Source organism: Pantherophis guttatus, chromosome 4 (genome assembly GCF_059756535.1).
Source record: "Pantherophis guttatus breed Tessera chromosome 4, ASM5975653v1, whole genome shotgun sequence".
In the NCBI taxonomy this organism is placed as follows: Eukaryota; Metazoa; Chordata; class Lepidosauria; order Squamata; family Colubridae; genus Pantherophis; species Pantherophis guttatus.
Genome location: NC_142066.1, coordinates 160200442 through 160218382, shown reverse-complemented (window position 1 = coordinate 160218382; position 17941 = coordinate 160200442). Strand labels below are relative to the sequence as shown.

Genomic DNA, 17941 nt, shown 5'->3' with positions numbered 1-17941 from the left:
GGGAGAGGAAGAGCAGGGGTGGTCCTCGGCTTACAACGCTTTGTTTAGTGACCGACTGAAAAGAGCCACACCAGATCGTTTCTCGGCAGCGTTCCCCGGGGTCACGTGAACAAAATGTGGACTGTTCTGCAATTGACTCGTATTTACGACGGTCGCAGCATCACGTGATTCAAATTCAGAGCTTGGCAACTGACTCATATCTACGACGGTTGCAGCATCACACAATTAAAATTCGGACACTAGGCAACTGGCTTGTATTTACGACGATCCCAGCGCCCCCCCCGTCTCAAATTGAGACGCTTGGCAACTGACTCGTATTTACGATGGTCGCAGCATCCTGGATCTAAATTCGGACGCTTGGATCAAAATTCAGATGCTTGGCAACTGACTCGTATTTACTACGGTCCCAGCGTCCCACCTTGCTAGGGGTTCCCCTGAATCCCTTCTAGCTCCATGGGCTGCTCCCATGACGAAGCATCAACCTGATTGGGTGCCAGTTCCCTAAGGGGCACCCCCATTGGCTGGGGTGTCTGTGGAGGGATGAGCCTCGGGCATCCCGGCCTGCAAAGGGGCATATAGAAGCACCCCCACTACACCCAGAGGTCACCTCCTGCCCCTCCCCCCGCCACCCCGACTCTTGGAGGTCAAAATAAGGTTTCCAAGTCAAAGGCGCTGGGGGGGGGGTGGAATCCCGAGAGAGCCACCAAACTGATCCCTCGTCCCAGAGAGGCATCCCGGAGTGGCTTCCTTCCTTCCCGAAACGAGCCCCCTCCCAAAGCAAGGGAAAGCAGTGTTCAGAAGGCTTCCGAGCCACTCCCCTCGACTGAAAGACCAGCGTGCAGAGCGGTGCTGTGGCCACCGGAGGGCAGCAGAGACCAGCAATGGAGGCGCTGCCTGGGGAGGAAGAGGGCAGGTAGAGGCAGCTACAGTTGTGCTCATAAGTTTACATACCCCTGGCAGAATTTATGATTTCTTGGCCATTTTTCAGAGAATATGAATCATAACACGAAAACTTTTCTGTCACTCATGGTTAGTGTTTGACTGAAGCCATTTATTATCAACCAACTGTTTACTCTTTTTCAATCATAATGACGACAGAAACTACCCAAATGACCCTGATCACGTTTACACACCCCAGTTCTTAATATGGTGTATTGCCCCCTTTAACATCAATGACAGATTGACATCTTTTGTGGTATGTGTGGATGAGGCTCTTTATCTTCTCAGATCGTAAAGCTGCCCATTCTCCTGGCAAAATGCCTCCAGATCCTGTAAGTTCTTGGGCTTTCTTGCATGAACTGCACATTTGAGATCTCCCCAGAGTGGCTCAATGATATTGAGGTCAGGAGACTGAGATGGCTACTCCAGAACCTTCACTTTATTCTGCTGTAGCCAATGCCAGGTCGACTTAGCCTTGTGTTTGGGATCATTGCCATGTTGGAATGCCCAAGCATGTCCCATGTGCAGCTTCCGGGCTGATGAACACAAATTGTCCTCCAGTATCTGCATTCATCGTGCCATCAATTCTGACCAAATGTCCTGTGCCTTTGTAGCTCACACATCCCCAAAACATCAGCGATCCACCTCTGTGTTTCACAGTAGGAATGATGCACTTTTCATCATAGGCCTTGTTGACTCCTCTCCAAATGTAGCATTTATGGTTGTGGCCGAAAAGCTCAATTTTGGTCTCATCACTCCAAATGACTTTGTGCCAGAAGGTTTGAGGCTTGTCTCTGTGCTGTTTGACATATTGTAAGCGGGATACTTTGTGGCATTTGTGTAGTAATGGCTTTATTCTGGCGACTCGACCATGCAGCCCATCTTTCTTCCAGTGCCTTCTTATTGTGCCTCTTGCAACAGCCACACCACATGTTTTCAGAGTCCTGTATTTCACCTGAAGTTATTTGTGGGGTTTTCTTTGCATCCTGAACAATTTTCCTGGCAGTTGTGGCTGAAAGTTTAGTTGGTCTACCTAAACGTGGTTTGGTTTCAATAGAATCCCTCATTTTCTACTTCTTGATTAGAGTTTGAACACTGCTGATTGGCATTCTCAATTCCTTGGATATCTTTTTATATCCCTTTCCTGTTTTATACAGTTCAACTACCTTTTCCCGCAGATCCTTTGACAATTCTTTTGCTTTCCCCATGACTCAGAATCCAGAAACGTCAGTGCAGCACTGGATGAAGGATGCAAGGGTCTGTCAGGAGGCCAGAAACTCATTGACCTTTTATAAACACACACTAATTACATGCAAACAGATCACAGGTGAGGATGGTTACCTGTAATGGCCATTCACACCCCTTTGTGTCAACCTGTGTGCATGTTATCAGGCCACAATCACCGGGGTATGTAAACTTTTGATCAGGGTCATTTGGGTAGTTTCTGTAGTCATTATGACTTAAAAAGAGTAAACACAATTGATTGATAATAAATGGCTTCAGCCAAACACTAACCATGAATGAAAGAAAGGATTTTGTGTTATCATTCATATTCTCTGAAAAATGGCCAGGAAATAATAAATTCTGCCAGGGTATGTAAACTTATGAGCACAACTGTATACCCACAGGGTTTTTTTTTAAACACAGTTAAACCCTAAAAAAAACCCCTATTTTTGGAAGTTAAGTTGAGTAAAGTTAAATTAAATTGAGTTGAGTTTTGATTTGAGTTTTGAGTCAACTTAAATTGAGAAAATTAAACTAAACTAAACTAAACTAAACTAAACTAAACTAAACTAAACAGGTTGACTCAGCCTTCCATCCTTCCGAGGTGGGTACAATGAGGACCGAAATTGTTGGGGGCAATATGCTGCCTCTGTAAACCACTTAGAGAGGGCTGGAAAGCACTATAAAATGGTATATAAGACTAAGTGCTATTGCTAAATTGAGTTGAGTTTTGAGTTGAGTGTTGATTGAGTTGAGTTAAATTAAGTTGAGTTGGGTAAACTTAAGTTAAGTTAGTTAAATTAAACCAAAAAAAGTCAAAATTAAACTTTAGGTTAGGTTAACTAAATGTCAGGTTAAAAAGATTTTTACTTTTTTTTTGAAGTTTAAAAAAAAGTGTTCAAACTTAACTTAAACAACGTTTTAAAGTGAGAAACTCTCTCTTTTTTTTTTTTAAGCAATTTTTCATCATATTTTGATCCAGGTCTCTCTACTTTCCTTTTTTGACTTGTTCTATATAACCTGTAAGCCAGCCAGAGTCACCTCGCAAGGGGAGATATGGCGGCGTTAAAAAATTCAAATATCAAAAAGGAGGAAAAGGGAGGAATGGGGCAGGAACACCCCTCGTGGTCCAGAAGAGACTCTGGAACCCCAGAAAAATCTTCTGACACCCCCACCCCACCCCCGAGGGACACCCCTGGACGGAGGATCCTGCCCCTGCCCTGGATAAGAGGAATTGTGTGTATATGTGAGGAGGGGGATGTTGGGAGGGGGAGAGGCAGAGATCAAAGGCTCCTGCCTGAGAAGGGCAGAAGGGGAGGGCTGCTCCCTTTCTGGGTCCCAGGTAACTGAAAGACCCCCAAGACTGTAATCCTCCCCTCCCATTGATTCTCCCAAGGGGACCCCAAACCTAATAAGTGTAGAAACCGGAGGGAGAAAATCAACTAAAGGGGCTGTTTTGTCCATTTTAACAACAATAACAACAAAGAGCCGGGAGCCTTGGAGCCTGGATAGCTCTGTGGACAAGGCACTGTAATTTAATACCAGCTGTCTGTAATTAGTAAGTTTGAATCTCACCAGGCTCAAGGTTGACTCAGCCTTCCATCCTTTCTAAGGTAGGTAAATTGAGGACCCAGTTTGTGGGGGCAATAAGCTGACTTTGTATAAAAATATAAAAATGTATGAAGGCTATTGCTTAACGCACTGTAAGCTGCCCTGAGTCTCCGGAGAAGGGCAGCATATAAATCAAATTAAAAAAAACAAAACAAAATTGGGTTGCCCCATTGGTCGGAGAAAATGGCAAGATGCCCATGGGCCCCTCCGGTTCTCCTGCCTCCCTCCCCAAAAGGAGTTGGGTTCCAGAGGGCCGACGGAGGGCAGGAGGGGAGATGGGTGGGGAGCCCTTGGCCACTGGAACTCTCCAGGATTGGGCCCATCCCATCTATAGGAGTTTCCCTTGGAGCCCCCAGGGGGGATTTGTTGGCAGGGGGGCTGCCAGGGGCCTGGAGAAGTCTTCCGGCCTTCAAAAGAGGAGGGGGCAAGAAGGGCAATGGGCAAGCCTGGACCAAGCCAGCCTGTCCGCAATATCCGTCCCAGCTCCAAAACAAGGATTAACCATGGTTAATTGGTGAGCATATCAATCCAGAGGAATGCCGCGATTTTCCCAGGGGCTTCCAGGAGACGAACCCTCCCCTGAAGAAAATGGCTGCGGTCGAAAGGCCCTCCCCCGGTTGTGGCCTTGAAATGGAAATCTCCCCCTTTTTCTTACTGCCTTGGGCCCATTATATCCTCTCTGGAAGGGACCCCCAAACCTGTGCTCAGCAACCCGCGGCTCTGGAGCCGCATGTGGCTCCTTCATCCCTCTGCTGCGGCTCCCTGTTGCCGCCACAATTTTGAGAGGAGCTTCCAGTTATGGGGAGAAAAAGCACGGCGCACCAGGAATCGGGATCGTTCCTTCCAAGCTGGCTGCAGCTGCACCGCCGTCACCGTCTCGGCCGCGTTCCCGAGGAACGGCTCTATCCCGACATCCAGAGCGAGGCATGGCTTAGCTCAGCCGGGCCAGTTTTCCAACTCTGCTCTGGACACTTTGGAGATATACTGACCTCTCCAATATTAGATATTGCCTCACTGCCTTTATTCTTTCTACTCAGTCACATAAACAGTGGCATTTATTTAAAATCAAAATCAGACAAAGGATTAGGGCCACTTAGTAAGGCCGCCCCCGGAATCCTGCATCTAGTTTTGGTCACCAGGTTACAAAAAAAGAGGTTGAGACTTTGGAAAAAGTGCAAAGAAGAGCAACTATGATGATTAAAGGCCCGGAGACCAAAACATATGAAGAACGGTTGCAGGATTTGGGCCTGGCCAGTCTAGAGGAAAGAAGGACTGGGGTGGGTGGGGGGGCACGACATGATAGCAGTATTCCAGGATTTGAAGGTCTGCCCTAAAGAACAGGGGGTCCACTTATTTTCCAGAGGACCAGAGTCAAGAAACATTGGATGGAAACTAACCAAGGAGAGAAGCAACCTGGAATTAAGGAGAAACTGCCTAATGATGAGGACAATTAACCAGTGGGACAGCTTGCCACCAGAGGCTGTGGGCGCTCCGGCACTGGAGGTTTTTAAGAAAAGACTAGACAGCCACTTGTTTGGCATGGCATGGGGTCTCCTGCTTGAACAGGGGGTTGGACTAGATGACCTCCAAGGCCCCTTCCAACTCTGTTCTTCTATAATTCTGTAAGGGTCTCCTGCCGGAACAGGGGATTGGTCTAGAAGACCTCTGAGGTGCCTTCCCACTCTCTTCCGATTGATTGATAGATAGGCAGGAGGATCCAGACTATCCTTGCATGGCCAAAGCCTCCATGGGCCATATTCATACTCCCAGAACTCACAAATATTCAAGTTCACCCCAAGTAACCTCACAAGACCATCCGTCAGTCGTCCTCCACAAAGTTTGCCCAACTGTGCGCACAACTCCGGGTAGAACTGAGCCGCTTTGTCCTCCAGGTGCCTAGAAAATTCCGCCCAGCACTCCCCCACCAAGCCTGCCCCCCCACTTGGCCCTCCTCTCTTAATTTAGCCTATTTTTATTAAAGCCAGCTTTGCCCGCTCTGCCAGGGACCAACTGCTCAGCAGAACTAGAACTAGAACTAGGACAGAAGAGAACGGACTAATACGGCAGAGTATAGAATAGGCTAAGGTTAGGACAGGGGTCAGCAACCTGTGCCTCTCTTTCACCCCTCTGCTGCGGCTCCCTGTCACTCAAAATATGCGTCACAACCGCCAATATGTGACACCCACCGGCACGCAATTTATTGAGGTTTTCAACCCCCAGTAGGCCAACCATGGATAAATCCAAGAAAAGAAAAGTTTCAGAAGAAAACACAATGCTTAATTCAACCACATCTGCTAGTTTTGTGGCCGCTCAAGAAATAGTCAGGGACGGGAAGGGTTTTGTGGCTCCCGGTGTTTTCTTTTCTGTGGGAAAAGGGTCCAAATGGCTCTTTGAGTGTTTAAGGTTGCAGACCCCTGGGTTACAGTTAGTCGTTAGTCGTGCTAGTCGTTCCCGACACTAGGGGGCGGTGCTCATCTCCGTTTCAAAGCCAAAGAGCCAGCGCTGTCCGAAGACGTCTCCGTGCTCATGTGGCCGGCATGACTCAATGCCAAAGGCGCACGGAACGCTGTTCCCTTCCCACCAAAGGTGGTCCCTATTTTTCTACTGGCCTTTTTTACCTGCTTTCGAACTGCTAGGTTGGCAGAAGCTGGGACAAGTCACGGGAGCTCACCCCGTTACGCGGCACTCGGGATTCGAACTGCTGAACTGCTGATCTTTCGATCAACATGCTCAGCGTGTTAGCCATGTCCCTTAGGATAGGATAGGATAGGATAGGATAGGATAGGATAGGATAGGATAGGATAGGATGATAGCAATAAAATAGAAATGAATTAGAAATAGAATAGAAATTAGAAATAGAATAGAATACAGAACAGAATTAGAAATAGAACAGAACAGAACAGAACAGAAATAGCAGGGTTGGAAGGGATCTTGAAGATCTTCTAGTCCAACCCCCTGCTCAAGCAGGAGACCCTACCATTTCAGACAAATGGTTATCCAGTCTCTTCTTCAAGTGATGGAGCATTCACAACTTCTGGAGGCAAGCAGTTCCACTGGCTAATTGTCCTCACTGTTAGGAAGTTTTTCTTTAATTCCAGGTTGCTTCTCTCCTCGATTAGTTTCCATCCGTTCTTTATCTTGCCTTCTGGTGCTTTGGAGAATAGCTTGACTCCCTCTTCTTTGGGGCAACCCCTGGGATATTGGAAGACTGCCATCTTGTCATCCTTAGTCCTTCTTCTCATTAAACTAAACAGACTCAATTCCAGCAACCGTACTTTATATGTTTTATCCTCCGGGCCTCGAATCCTCCCAGTTGCTCTTCTCTGCACTCCTTCCAGAATCTTGACATCCTTTTTGTAATGTGGCGACGACAACTGGATGCGGGATTCCAGGTGCGGCCTTACTTAAGGCTTTGCAAAGCATCCCTAACGCTTCCCGTGATTTTGATTCTCTGCCTCCGTTTATGCAACCCAGGATTGTATTAGCTTTTTTGGCTGCTGCCACACACGACGTTCAAGAGATCGGCCACTCAGACTCCGAGGTCCACCTACTATTGAGTGAGGTGCCACCTGTACTGGCTGTCGTGACCTCGGGAAACTGCCCATGTGGATCTACCCCGGGGTGGGCAGCCTAAGGAAGACCCCGGATGGCCTGGGGCAGATCCCTGGCCTCTCCTATAAGGAAGACAGGGGCCGATCCTCCAGTCCCTGAGAATCCTCAAGGGCGAGAGAGTTGGGGAGAGGACCTGAAGGGAAGCAGGCCAGGAGGGCTAAATCCAGAGGTGAAATGCTACCGGTTTGCACCGGTTCACGTGAACCGGTAGTAATAAAAGCTACCGGTTCGTCTGAACTAGTATTTCTGACGATCAACTGTACTGCATGATTTATATTCGTGAGAAAGCAGGAAATCCTGCTTTCTAGTGAATCTAAATTGCACGGCACAGCTCTTCCCCACATCCACTGTTCTACTTACCTTCAAAAGGCTCCTTTTTCCGCATGAAGTGCACATTTGGCATGCACCACACATGCACGGACAGCGAACGGTTGGCAACCCACAGAGGATTTCACCATAGGCTAAATCCATCCACAGGTCCTGGGAAGCACGGGGACGTTCAGGAGAGAGCACAAATTTGCAATCCTGATTTCAGCCCTACAGGCCAGAAAACTGGCATCACAAGATCCATATTTCCATTGGGATGGGCTCTAATATCCATGTCTAGCACGGCACCACGGCACCACCAATATCTCCATAGCCCACAAACAAGGCCTTCACCTCCAATTCTCTTCCGAAAGACCATCAGAGTGTCCTAAGTATCACTAAGGATGACGGTCCCATCGGACGCTGCCGGATGTCCCTTCTACGATCGTCACTGGGAGAAGTTTTATATCAAAATATGTGGTATCCTTTATAACGTGTCCATCGTCCCTTAAAACGTCAACAGAAGCCACAAAGGACTGAGAATTTCCCCGAAACTAAGTTAATCAAGTAAAAAGAGCAAATGGGGAAAAATATTTTACTCAAACTTCCTCTAACCCTCCAAATAAGTTACCGGGAGCTAATCTGCATATCAAAGGTTGAGGTCTGTCAAAACCAATAGAGTTAATTCCATTCGGTCTCCCAACAGAACTGCTTGTTCGCAAAGAATAAACTTCATAGGTGTCTACACACATTTTTTTTTTTAATTTGATTTATATGCCGCCCTTCTCTGGAGACTCAGGGCGGCTTACAATGCGCTAAGCAATAGCCTTCATCCTTTTGTATATTTATACAAAGTCAGCTTATTGCCCCCACAATCTGGGTCCTCAATTTACCTACCTTAGAAAGGATGGAAGGCTGAGTCAACCTCAGCCTGAAGAAATTCGAACCTGCAGTAACTACAGGCAGCTGGTCTTAATAACAGGGTGCTTTAGACCACTGTACTACATATCCCTCCAGGGTCCTCCTAGAATCAGCACGTAAACACCCGCACACCCAGGACCAGCTCCTGAAATAAAAGTCGCCGTATCCCGTTTCTCTGCAGACAACCCTAAAGGTAATCTCTTTTTGTTTTTAGGGAGAAACAATTATTCTTTCCTCGCAGCTATCTGGATCTCATTTTTATTTATTTTTGCGCCGTCCCAGATCCAAGAATTCTTCCGACACCCTGGGTGGGAATGTACACCAAAATTTAGTTCAAAACTTAGTTCAGCTTCCTTCGGTCTTGAGGACGATGTTATTCTTCAGAATACGAAAAAGACCCCAGAGACCCAGCTGTCCCGGGCCTAATCCTGACTCCCCCCAAAAGAGATGGTTTATGGGGCAGGGCTCATAGCGGGCAGCTGGAAGGCACCAACAGGAGAAAAAAAAGTTTGGGTTTCAGAAATTCCAGATGGGAGTGGGTGTCATGTCCCCTGTTGGAGCCTGAATCTGTGAAGAAAAATGAGCCTTTGGGGGAAAATGGGGAGGGGCAGGCTGAGTCAAACCAGGGTTTTTCAGGATTAGGACGGCTTGTAGGTAGGGAGGAAGAGGGGGCAGGATGACCAAGAGAGGCTAAGCAGTGAACATGAGAGACAGAGCTCAGGCTATGAGCAAGGATCACCCCCTCCTGATCCTCAAGCATGGAGAGTGGAGAGAAGGCGAGAACAGTGCAGGCTGACCCGACTACAAGGCACACCTGGGGACTGAGACTTAAGGAGATACTGCGGGGAGGGGCATCTGTCGGGAACAAACACTGAATTCATGGAGTGTTGAGTGCGGTTGCCAACGTTTGAAGTTTCCTGGATTTCCTGCTTCCTTCCTGGCTTCCTGGCCTCCTCGACTGGCCCTGCTGGATTTCTTGCTTTGCAGCCATGGTGCTCAGAGTGTTGGGCTGGACTACTTGCAGCCAGAGGCTGCTGGAGGTGTATGTGCGTGTGATCACTTTGCTCTGGGATTTGCCAGAAACATGGGAGCCTTTGGGGGCATTCAGAGCAATAAAGGAGCGGTTTGAACTGTCAGCTATGCAATGCCCCAGGTAACAGTGGGCAACCTCCAGGCCTCAAACACCAGGAGGAGAGAAATGGGCACTCTGGGAAGCTGTCCTGGGACCCAAATTGCAGCCCGCCTACCCACCCACTGGCTGAGAAGCAGAGGGGAAGGATCCAGAAAAGGGAGGCTGATCACCGATGGGGAAAGCCAGCCGGGTCGGAGCTCAGAAGAAGAGGAGTAACAAACAGGGGACTGGAAGGGAAAGGCGACCCCTGTCTGACAGCCGGGTAGGGGGTGTTTCTTCTTGCACAGAAAAGTGGTAAATATGGTAAGGACGAAGCCGCGTACGGCAACATGGCTTCTCAGAGAGATGGGCAGACAAACCCGCCCCCCCTCCCCCGCCACAAGGCTGGTAAAAGGCAACAAGAATGTCACCTCGATCCCTTAACCTAGTTCAAATCTGCAAAATAATTACAGCCCGGAGAATCAGAGGAACCCAGGAACACCGGCTGCCATTTGGGAGGACCGGCGAGTGGAGTAAAGACAGTCCCGGGGGGGGGGAGCAGGAGGGGTCTCCTAGTTGCAAAAAGTTGCTTTTGGTAATTAGGTTAGGCCCCCACCCACAACATCGGCCCCTGCCGATGGTCAATCTCAGCCCAACCTGTGGCCCTTTAGCCTTAATAAATCAGAATCGGAGTAGGAAGGGACCTCGGAGGTTCTAGTCCAACTACAGGAGACCGTACACCATTTCAGAGAAATGGCTGTCCAGTCTCTTCTTAAAAGCCTCAGGTGATGAAGCCACGCACAACTTCTGGTGGCCGTTCCCCTGGTTAATTGTCCTCCCGGCTAGGAGGACAATTGTGCCTCGCCACGGCGAAGCCAGCAGTGCACAAAACCCACCCCATGCAAGCATCCCACCAGTTGAACGTGTCCCATCATCCCCTGCAGGGCTAGGTCAGCAAGGGGGGGGCAGAGAGAACAAATGATCCTGCTTGGCCCCAGGCAAAGCCGGGGCAGCCCCGGAGGTGGCGTGCAGTGTGGAACCACCTCACCGCACAGCCAAAGAGCTTCCTGCCTAAGCCACAAAGAACTTCCTGTCTGCACCGCCGGTGGGAAGGTCGACTCACAACCTACCTGGTCCACCCCCAAAAGGCTCTTAGGCCTGGAGAACCGGCCCTGCCATGGCTCGCCAGCTAGGCTTCTGCAAGGCTCTGGCTGGCTTCTGGCTTCGCCAGCTGTGGCATCTTCTCCTTGACCCCTCCCTCAGCAGAAAATCCCTGCCCCTAAACACGGGCTCTAAGCCCCATCAGGCTCTGAAGGGCTGGCCCCCTCCCAAGTTTTGAAGGCTTTCTTCCCTTGGAAATCAAGGAGGGGGCACCCGGGACAGCTCTGCCTTCCCAGGAGGGGCAGCTTTCTGCTTTCTCCCTGCCACCCCCGCCCATCCAGGCTTCCTGCCGGGAGACAGTTTCTATAGCAATGGCGGCAAAACACCGGCAGAGCTTCTGGAGGTCTGGCAGCCTGGGAAAGGTGGGGGGGGGGGGTGGCACGCGCGGCAGAAAGCCCCCTCTTGTCTGGTTAGCAGCCCACCCAGGAGGGGGGATACTGAAAGGGCGGGAGCAGAGGTGGAATCACTGCTGTGGCTGTTTCTGATGGAGGGGGGTTTGCTCATTCTGCGTCCCCCTCCCCAAAAAATGGAAGATGGGAGAGCCAGCCATGGGCAAAGGAGGGGGAAGGGGGGAACAAGGGTCTCTGGTCAGGCCTTGCCTGATCCTCCCCTCCCCCTGGCCTTAAATGACCTCCTGGTCCACTGGGGCTGCCCTATGTCCATCCCCTCTTTTCCAGCCCCACAGTGCCCCGTCCCAGGAAATGTGCCCAGATCTCCCTTCTCCTCTGAATTGCTCAAGGGGTGATCCCCCCCAAAGTGGGTCAGACCAGGAACCCCCCTCGCCCACCCAGAGAGGGTCCTGGCAGGGGGAGCACTGGCTGGAGCAGGCATCTGATGGGGGGGGTGTCAGCCCACAAGCCTGGCTGCCCCTCAAGAGGGGGGGCTTAAAGGCAAGGAGGCTGCCATCTGGGTCCTGCCAGCCACACACTCCCCACAGTGAAGTACCCTCACCCATCCTCCTCAGGGGAAGGGGCTACGTCCTGCTTGCCTCCATGCCATCTTGGCCATCCCACATCTCATCACTCTCCATCTTGCCACTCACGAGGGGGGGATTCCCACCACACCGCCATCCTTCCCCAAATAATCACCAGGCTCGCACCGAGCCCTCCTCTGCCCCCCATCAGGGTCCGGAAGGATCCATGGCAGATGCAGGCGCAGCACGAAGCCGAAACAGCCAGAACTGCAGTGCCATTCGCCATCGCCTTCCATTCTGGGAGAAGATCTTGCCCCTCGTGGCTTCCCTTCCTTCTCTCGGGTACCCCAAAGCACGGTCCCAGGGTTTCCCGGCAGAAAACACCTGGGTTTGTTACGTTGCTCCGGATCGTTATTCGCCTGCGCCATAGGCTCAGAACCCGCCTTTCTGATGGGAAAGGGGGCGCTGGCGTCCCAGAAGACCCCCGAAGGGCTCCTTTTGGAAACCATGAGCCCAAACCGAACACCAACAGCACCCTAATGCAGCCAAGACGCCAGAAGAGACCAAACGGGGAACGCCGGCCTTCCGAAGCCCGGGAAGACCAAAGGACCAAGGGCGGGAAACTGAGATACACCCAATTGAATGCCTATCCCAACGGATCGAAGGGGGATCCATTAGCAGGAAAGTCCTGGAGACCCACCAAGTCTGGCTTTGGCGGAGACCAGTACCCGCCTCACAAGCTGCAGCATTTCAAAGGGTGCCAATCAGCAGACGGGCCCAAGGATGATTTTGGGGCGAAGGTGTCCAACTGAAGAAGGGCAGGGACCTCCCCTCCTATTGACCCCCGACCAGATGTGGTGGGCCCTTTTACGCACCTGAGAGAGGCTGGTCTTGCTTGCTCTTGTGGGTTATTTTAATGGCGCCCACCCTTGTGTCGGGGGATTGCGCGACACCCCATCCCCGAATCTCTGGAAGGAAGGAAGCTTATAAAACTTGTACGTAAATAAACCAGCATGAACTTGGTTGGTAGCTAGCTAGAAAGTCAAACAAAGGCCGATCAATCCTAGTTACGCCAAGGGTTGCAATCCAAAGCCAAATGCTCCCTGCCAGGGTGCCTGATCATCTCAGCTGTCCCACACACACACCTGCAGTCACTAGGAAGGGGCCGCTCGGTGAAAATGGGGGCTCCGCGAAGAAGACCAGCTCAGCACCGAACATTGGGAGGAAACTAGACTGAATGTTGCCAATCTAAAAGAAGCATCTGGGAGAAGGGAGGTTCGGGCAAGGACCCCTTTGGGTTGGGGGCAGCAGGAGTCTCGGAGAATGAGGGTCTCCTGGGTCCCGCCTGCGCAGGACACAGACGGGAGGCCTGGGACTGAGGCAGGGGTCCCCAGACTCCACCCAGTGCCCTCCATGCAGTGAGGAGCCAGATGCAGGGGCCCGAAGCCAGAGGAAGGGAGTGAAGAGCTGGTGGTGATGGGGAACCTGTGCCAAACCACGGCCCCTGTGCGATGGGGGTCGGCCACACAGGGAGCCTGCCCCAGAGGGCCACTGCTTGCTTCCTCCCTGGTTCCGTGAATGGCAGAGAGTTGAAACAAAGTGTGCCCTCCTTCTACAGGAGCAAAAGTCCCAGAGCACCCACCCCTCTGCCAAGGAAGAGCCCCCCCCTACTTCCTGATGGTACAGCACCATGGGTTCTCTCCACCTTGCTGATCCAGCTCCCTATCAACCCCAATCTGGCCAGGGTCACCCACAGGCCAGGAGGACAGCCTTCCCACGGATGCCACCAAAGGCTTCCCTTCACCAGGCCATGCCAGTGCCTGGCACCGGTCTTCCTTAGCCTTTTTCTGAAGAAGCTCCTGGGGTGGGGGGAACCCTGCAGGGAGGAGAGCCTGGTTTGCTTTGGAGTGGGGGGGGGGTGTGCAGCTCTGAGCCTGGAGGCCGGAAAGATGCCCGCAGCCATGCCAGGCAGAGCCATTCAGAGGCCTTTCCTGCCTGCCAGCCTGAGGACACCCCCCCCTTCTGCTGCCCCCACACCACAGGCCTAAATGCTTCCTCAAGCCTGGAGGAAGGAGAAAGAGAGAGAGAGAGACTCCCTGGGCATTTTGGCTCCCCCCAACTCTGGCCTTGGGATCCCGCCAATGGCTTCCGGCTCTTCCAATGGAGCCAGATTCCCAAGAGCAGGAATAGTGGCATGTGTGTGTGTGTGTCCCAAACCCCTCTTCTTTCGGAAAGGGCCAGGAAGGCAAGGCTGGGGGGGCCCCCTTTCCCAGCACCCGAGGTGGGGGCGGCCCCAGCTTCCTGCCACCCGTTGGCTCCGACCCTTCGTCCTTCTCTCCCCCACCCCAAGGCCCACGCGCCTGGGCAGAGCCCACCCGAGCCTCGCTACTTTCGCCGGGGGAGGGGGACATCCCGATTCTGGCTTCCCTTTGCAAATCCCTCCCTCCTCCTCCCCACCCACCAAGACAGAGCTTCCCTTCCCCGGGAGCCCCGACGCCGGGCAGGAGGCGGCGGAGGGGGCGCTGCAGGATTTTTTCCTCCATTCCCCCGCCGCCCCCGCCGCCCCAAAAGACCCCGATCCCTCCGCAGGATTCCCTCCCCCCCTCTCTCCCCCCCCCGCCCCCACCAGCGCTGAGCCGCAGGGCAGCTTTTTCTCAGCTTGGAGGAGGAGGAGGAGGAGGTTAGCGCACGCCCGGCCGCCTTCCTCCCTTCGGGCTGGGCGCCGACCGCTGAGAGAACTCGCGGGTGCCAGCTGAGCGGCCTCTCTCTCTCCCCCCAACCCCCAATCTCCCTTCCCCACCGACTCGAACGCTTTTTGAACCCCAGCCAAACGGGTCTCGAATCTCGCTAAGAGCCGAAGCCAGGCGCTGGCCAGCTCCCTCCCCGGCTCGCCATCCGCCCAGAGACAAAGCCGACCTCCCCGCGCCCTTCCCGAAGGGCCGGCCGGCCGGCCTTCCTTCCTTCCCTGCAAACGCCCCCACCCCGAGGAGGGAGAAGACCCCCCTCCCTGACCCGTAGCGCCCCTCCCCTCCCCTCGGTTGGGCCACGCGGCCCGTGGCCACAGAGGGGCTTTAGCGATGCTATGCCCGGGAACTGGCAAAGGGGGCTGCGGACCCGCAGAGTCCATTTTCTGCGGTGGGGGGTGTGATGGGAGGGGGACAAGGCGGGTGAGGCCGGACTTTGTCCGTAAAGGGGGGTCGTTCCCCGCCGCCCCCTCCCTCTTTCTGACCCCCCCTCCACGAGAGCCCCCCCTTACCCTCGATGGAGATGACGTGCTCGCGGATCTGGTTCTGCAGCGCCAGATCGTCCACCCGCTCGATCAGGTCGTAGATGGCGTAGATGTTGGGGTGCACCGACTCGAAGCGGCCGATCTCGGCCCGGATGGCCGCCGAGTTGGAGAGGCCGAATTGAGGAGGGGGCGCCCCGCCCGAGCCCGGCCCGCCCGGGCCCCCCGGGGCAGCCAGGCTAGCAGTATCCCGCGGGGGCGGGGGAGGCTGCCCGGGACTCTGGCCGGGCCCGCCCGGGAAGTTCATGGCTGACAGAAGGGGAAAAAAAAAACGGAGGAGGAGGAGGAAGAGGAGGAGGCGGAGGCGGAGGGGAGGCCAGGCGGTTCAGCGGCGGGCGGCGGGCTCCCGGCGCTGCATGGCCGGCTGCGTTCGCGATGGCCCCGCCCGCCTGCCCGCCCCCTCCCCTCCTCTCCCTGCCGGCGGCTCCGCCAGCCACAGCCGCGCCGCGTCACGAGCCGCCCCCGCCCAGCCTCCTCCTCCGCCCGCGTCAGCACCGAAGGGAGGGAGGGACGGAGGAGAGGGAGAGGGGAGGCGGGCCGGGGTCTCTGCAGCCCAGCTCGGGAAGCCGGCGCCGCTCCGCAAAACCGGGAACCCCCGCTTGGGCCGGAATGGCAGAGGAGGCCAGGCTGCGAGAGAGAGTGAGATGAAGGAAGGAAGATTAGATTGATATGGAGATACTTAAATATAGATTGAGAGAGAGATAAATTAGATTGATAGAGATAAGAGAGAGAGAGAGAGAGGAGAGTGTCTCTCCTGGCCGTGTCCCCAGGAGACTTTTAGGGGCTCCACGGCCTCTTGGTATCACAGCCACGATGCCTGGCTGGCACAAGGGTTCCTTCTCACCCTCCTTTCTAGGACTCTTCCCCAAATGCTTCTTGCTAGCCAGGTGACTTGCGTGTCTCAGCAAGGGTCTTGCTGGGCCACAGCCACATTTGCCAAAGGGGCATCTTAGCGCCAACAGGAGCTGCATCGGGAGGGTGTAACCCAGAAACCCAGTGGACTTTGGCCAGTTTTTCTGCGGTGATGCCCATCCCTGGACCTTGGGTGGCTCCGTTGGGTTCCTCAGAGAGTCAAAATCCATTTGCTCACCTGGGCAAAGGCCAGCCTGCTCGTCTCTGCCAGCTTTGTCACTGTGCCACCTGGTGAGAACAGAGCAAAGGGGCGTCCATGTGCCGTGAAGGCAGCAGGGTTTAGAGGGAGGCCGGGAGGCTGCGCACGGCAAGGGGGCAACCGGCCGTTCTCCAGTGAGAGGCAGAACCGTTACATAAATAGGCAACAGGACAGGAGTCACCTTCCGCTGACTGGAAAAGGGAACCTGTCTCGTGCGCCGATACCACCTCCTGCCCGAGTCTCATCTTGCCACCTGTTCTGTAATTTCTTCCTGGTTTGCAGCAGAACAGCTGGCACTGCTGAGTCACATCTGCAAGCAGCTTGTCCTGAGTGGCGGATGGAGGGGTCCCGAGTTTCCTCTATGCCCAGCTGAACTCTTGACACAGCACAAGGTTGAAAATGACGGCTGAGGTTGGACAAAATGAGCCTAACACAAGCTTAGGTGGGTGTTCTAGGAAGCAGCCCCCTCCCTTTTAGTCACAATTTGTCGCTTTCTAGCCAACAGACAAATTTGAAATATATTTCATTTTATATATAAATTTGAATATATTTCAATTTTTGCTTTATGACCATGGATCTGGCCTGTCTGCTGAATTAACCTTTTGGAGTTAGGGTCTGACCTCCTGAATCATAAGTCAATCCAATGGACCACGAAGCCTTAAACTCACCTGCTTACGTGCTTACCTGGCCTGGAGAGAGGTTGTCTCCTGCTTGATGGCTCTTGCGGTCGGAAAAATCCTCCCTGTTTCAATTCCCAGTTCAGGAACATTAAAAACAAGAGCCACGCCCTGCCAGGAGGGACCCCCAGATCCATCTAGCCCAGCCCCGTGTGCTCCTAGGGGCCAACCATCTGCCCAGAAAGCCACCCATCTGGCAGCCAGTGCCCTTCAAAGGCAGTCCCGCTGCCTCCATGTCCAACAACCCTCTGTCCCTGGGATCTGAACTGGTCCACCCTGTTTATGTCTTGGCTGGGCGGATAGATCTGCTCTCAACCGGCTGCCCCCGCCCCCCGCTCCCCGGCTCTGGGTTCAACCAGGAGTTGAGGGCTCCACGCAGGGAGGTTGCAACACAATATACAAGGTGGAACAGGAGATATCGTCCCTTGTCTTCTGCCACGTCCCGGTGTGTCCTGGAGAAAGACCAGAGAACGTGACAGCTGTCCATTGAGGGAGCATCAGCTGTTATGGTTAAGAAACAGCATGGACCACCACTGCCACAGCTTGAGTAAGGCATCGGTGGGTCTCGGGCCATGGGAAATGCTTCACAACCACACCTTCAACTGAAAGCAAAATTTGCCCAAGTACGTCTCACCGTTCCCCATGCATGACAATGCCCTACTCGACTCACGGACATGGTGGGAGTAATGGACTCCTGTGTTCTGCCCCATGTATACGTGAGTGGAAGGGACGCCTTGCTTGGGCCATGGGTCTGCTGTTGCACCCTGTTGTGGCCTGCCAGCTGCGAGCGGAGCTGGCGGCAGACTCAGACGATGAGGAGGTTGGGGAGGAACCTGGCCAGCTCTGGAGCCTGGGGAAAGCTCTGATGGATGCTCCTGCAACGGACGCAGAGATAGAGCCAGGGCTGTCCGACATTTCCCAGCCACCGGAGGGACACCTGCCTTTGGAGGCTGAGATGAGTGAGGAGGAAGAACAGCTGGGACCTGTTCCAGATGCATGTATGTGCAGAGCAGTTAGAAGAGGTGAGCAACGGAGGACAAGGAGTCGACTCGGGAAGCAAAATGTGGAC

The 17941-nt window shown here is 53.4% G+C and overlaps 1 protein-coding gene across 3 annotated transcripts in view; it reads right to left on the bottom strand.

The window, feature by feature from the left end:
• AGAP3 (ArfGAP with GTPase domain, ankyrin repeat and PH domain 3) overlaps positions 1-15499 on the bottom strand; it is a 46255-nt gene extending 30756 nt beyond the window's left edge. The window contains exon 1 of one of the 3 annotated variants that reach the window (XM_034423469.3): positions 15055-15499. In XM_034423469.3, coding sequence (XP_034279360.1) covers positions 15055-15331 — 277 coding nt within the window. In that variant the 5' untranslated portion in view covers positions 15332-15499. The remainder of the gene's footprint in view (positions 1-15054) is intronic. The other 2 variants (XM_034423470.3, XM_034423472.3) reach the window with 2 other exon arrangements.
• Between the last annotated feature and the right edge of the window lie 2442 nt (positions 15500-17941).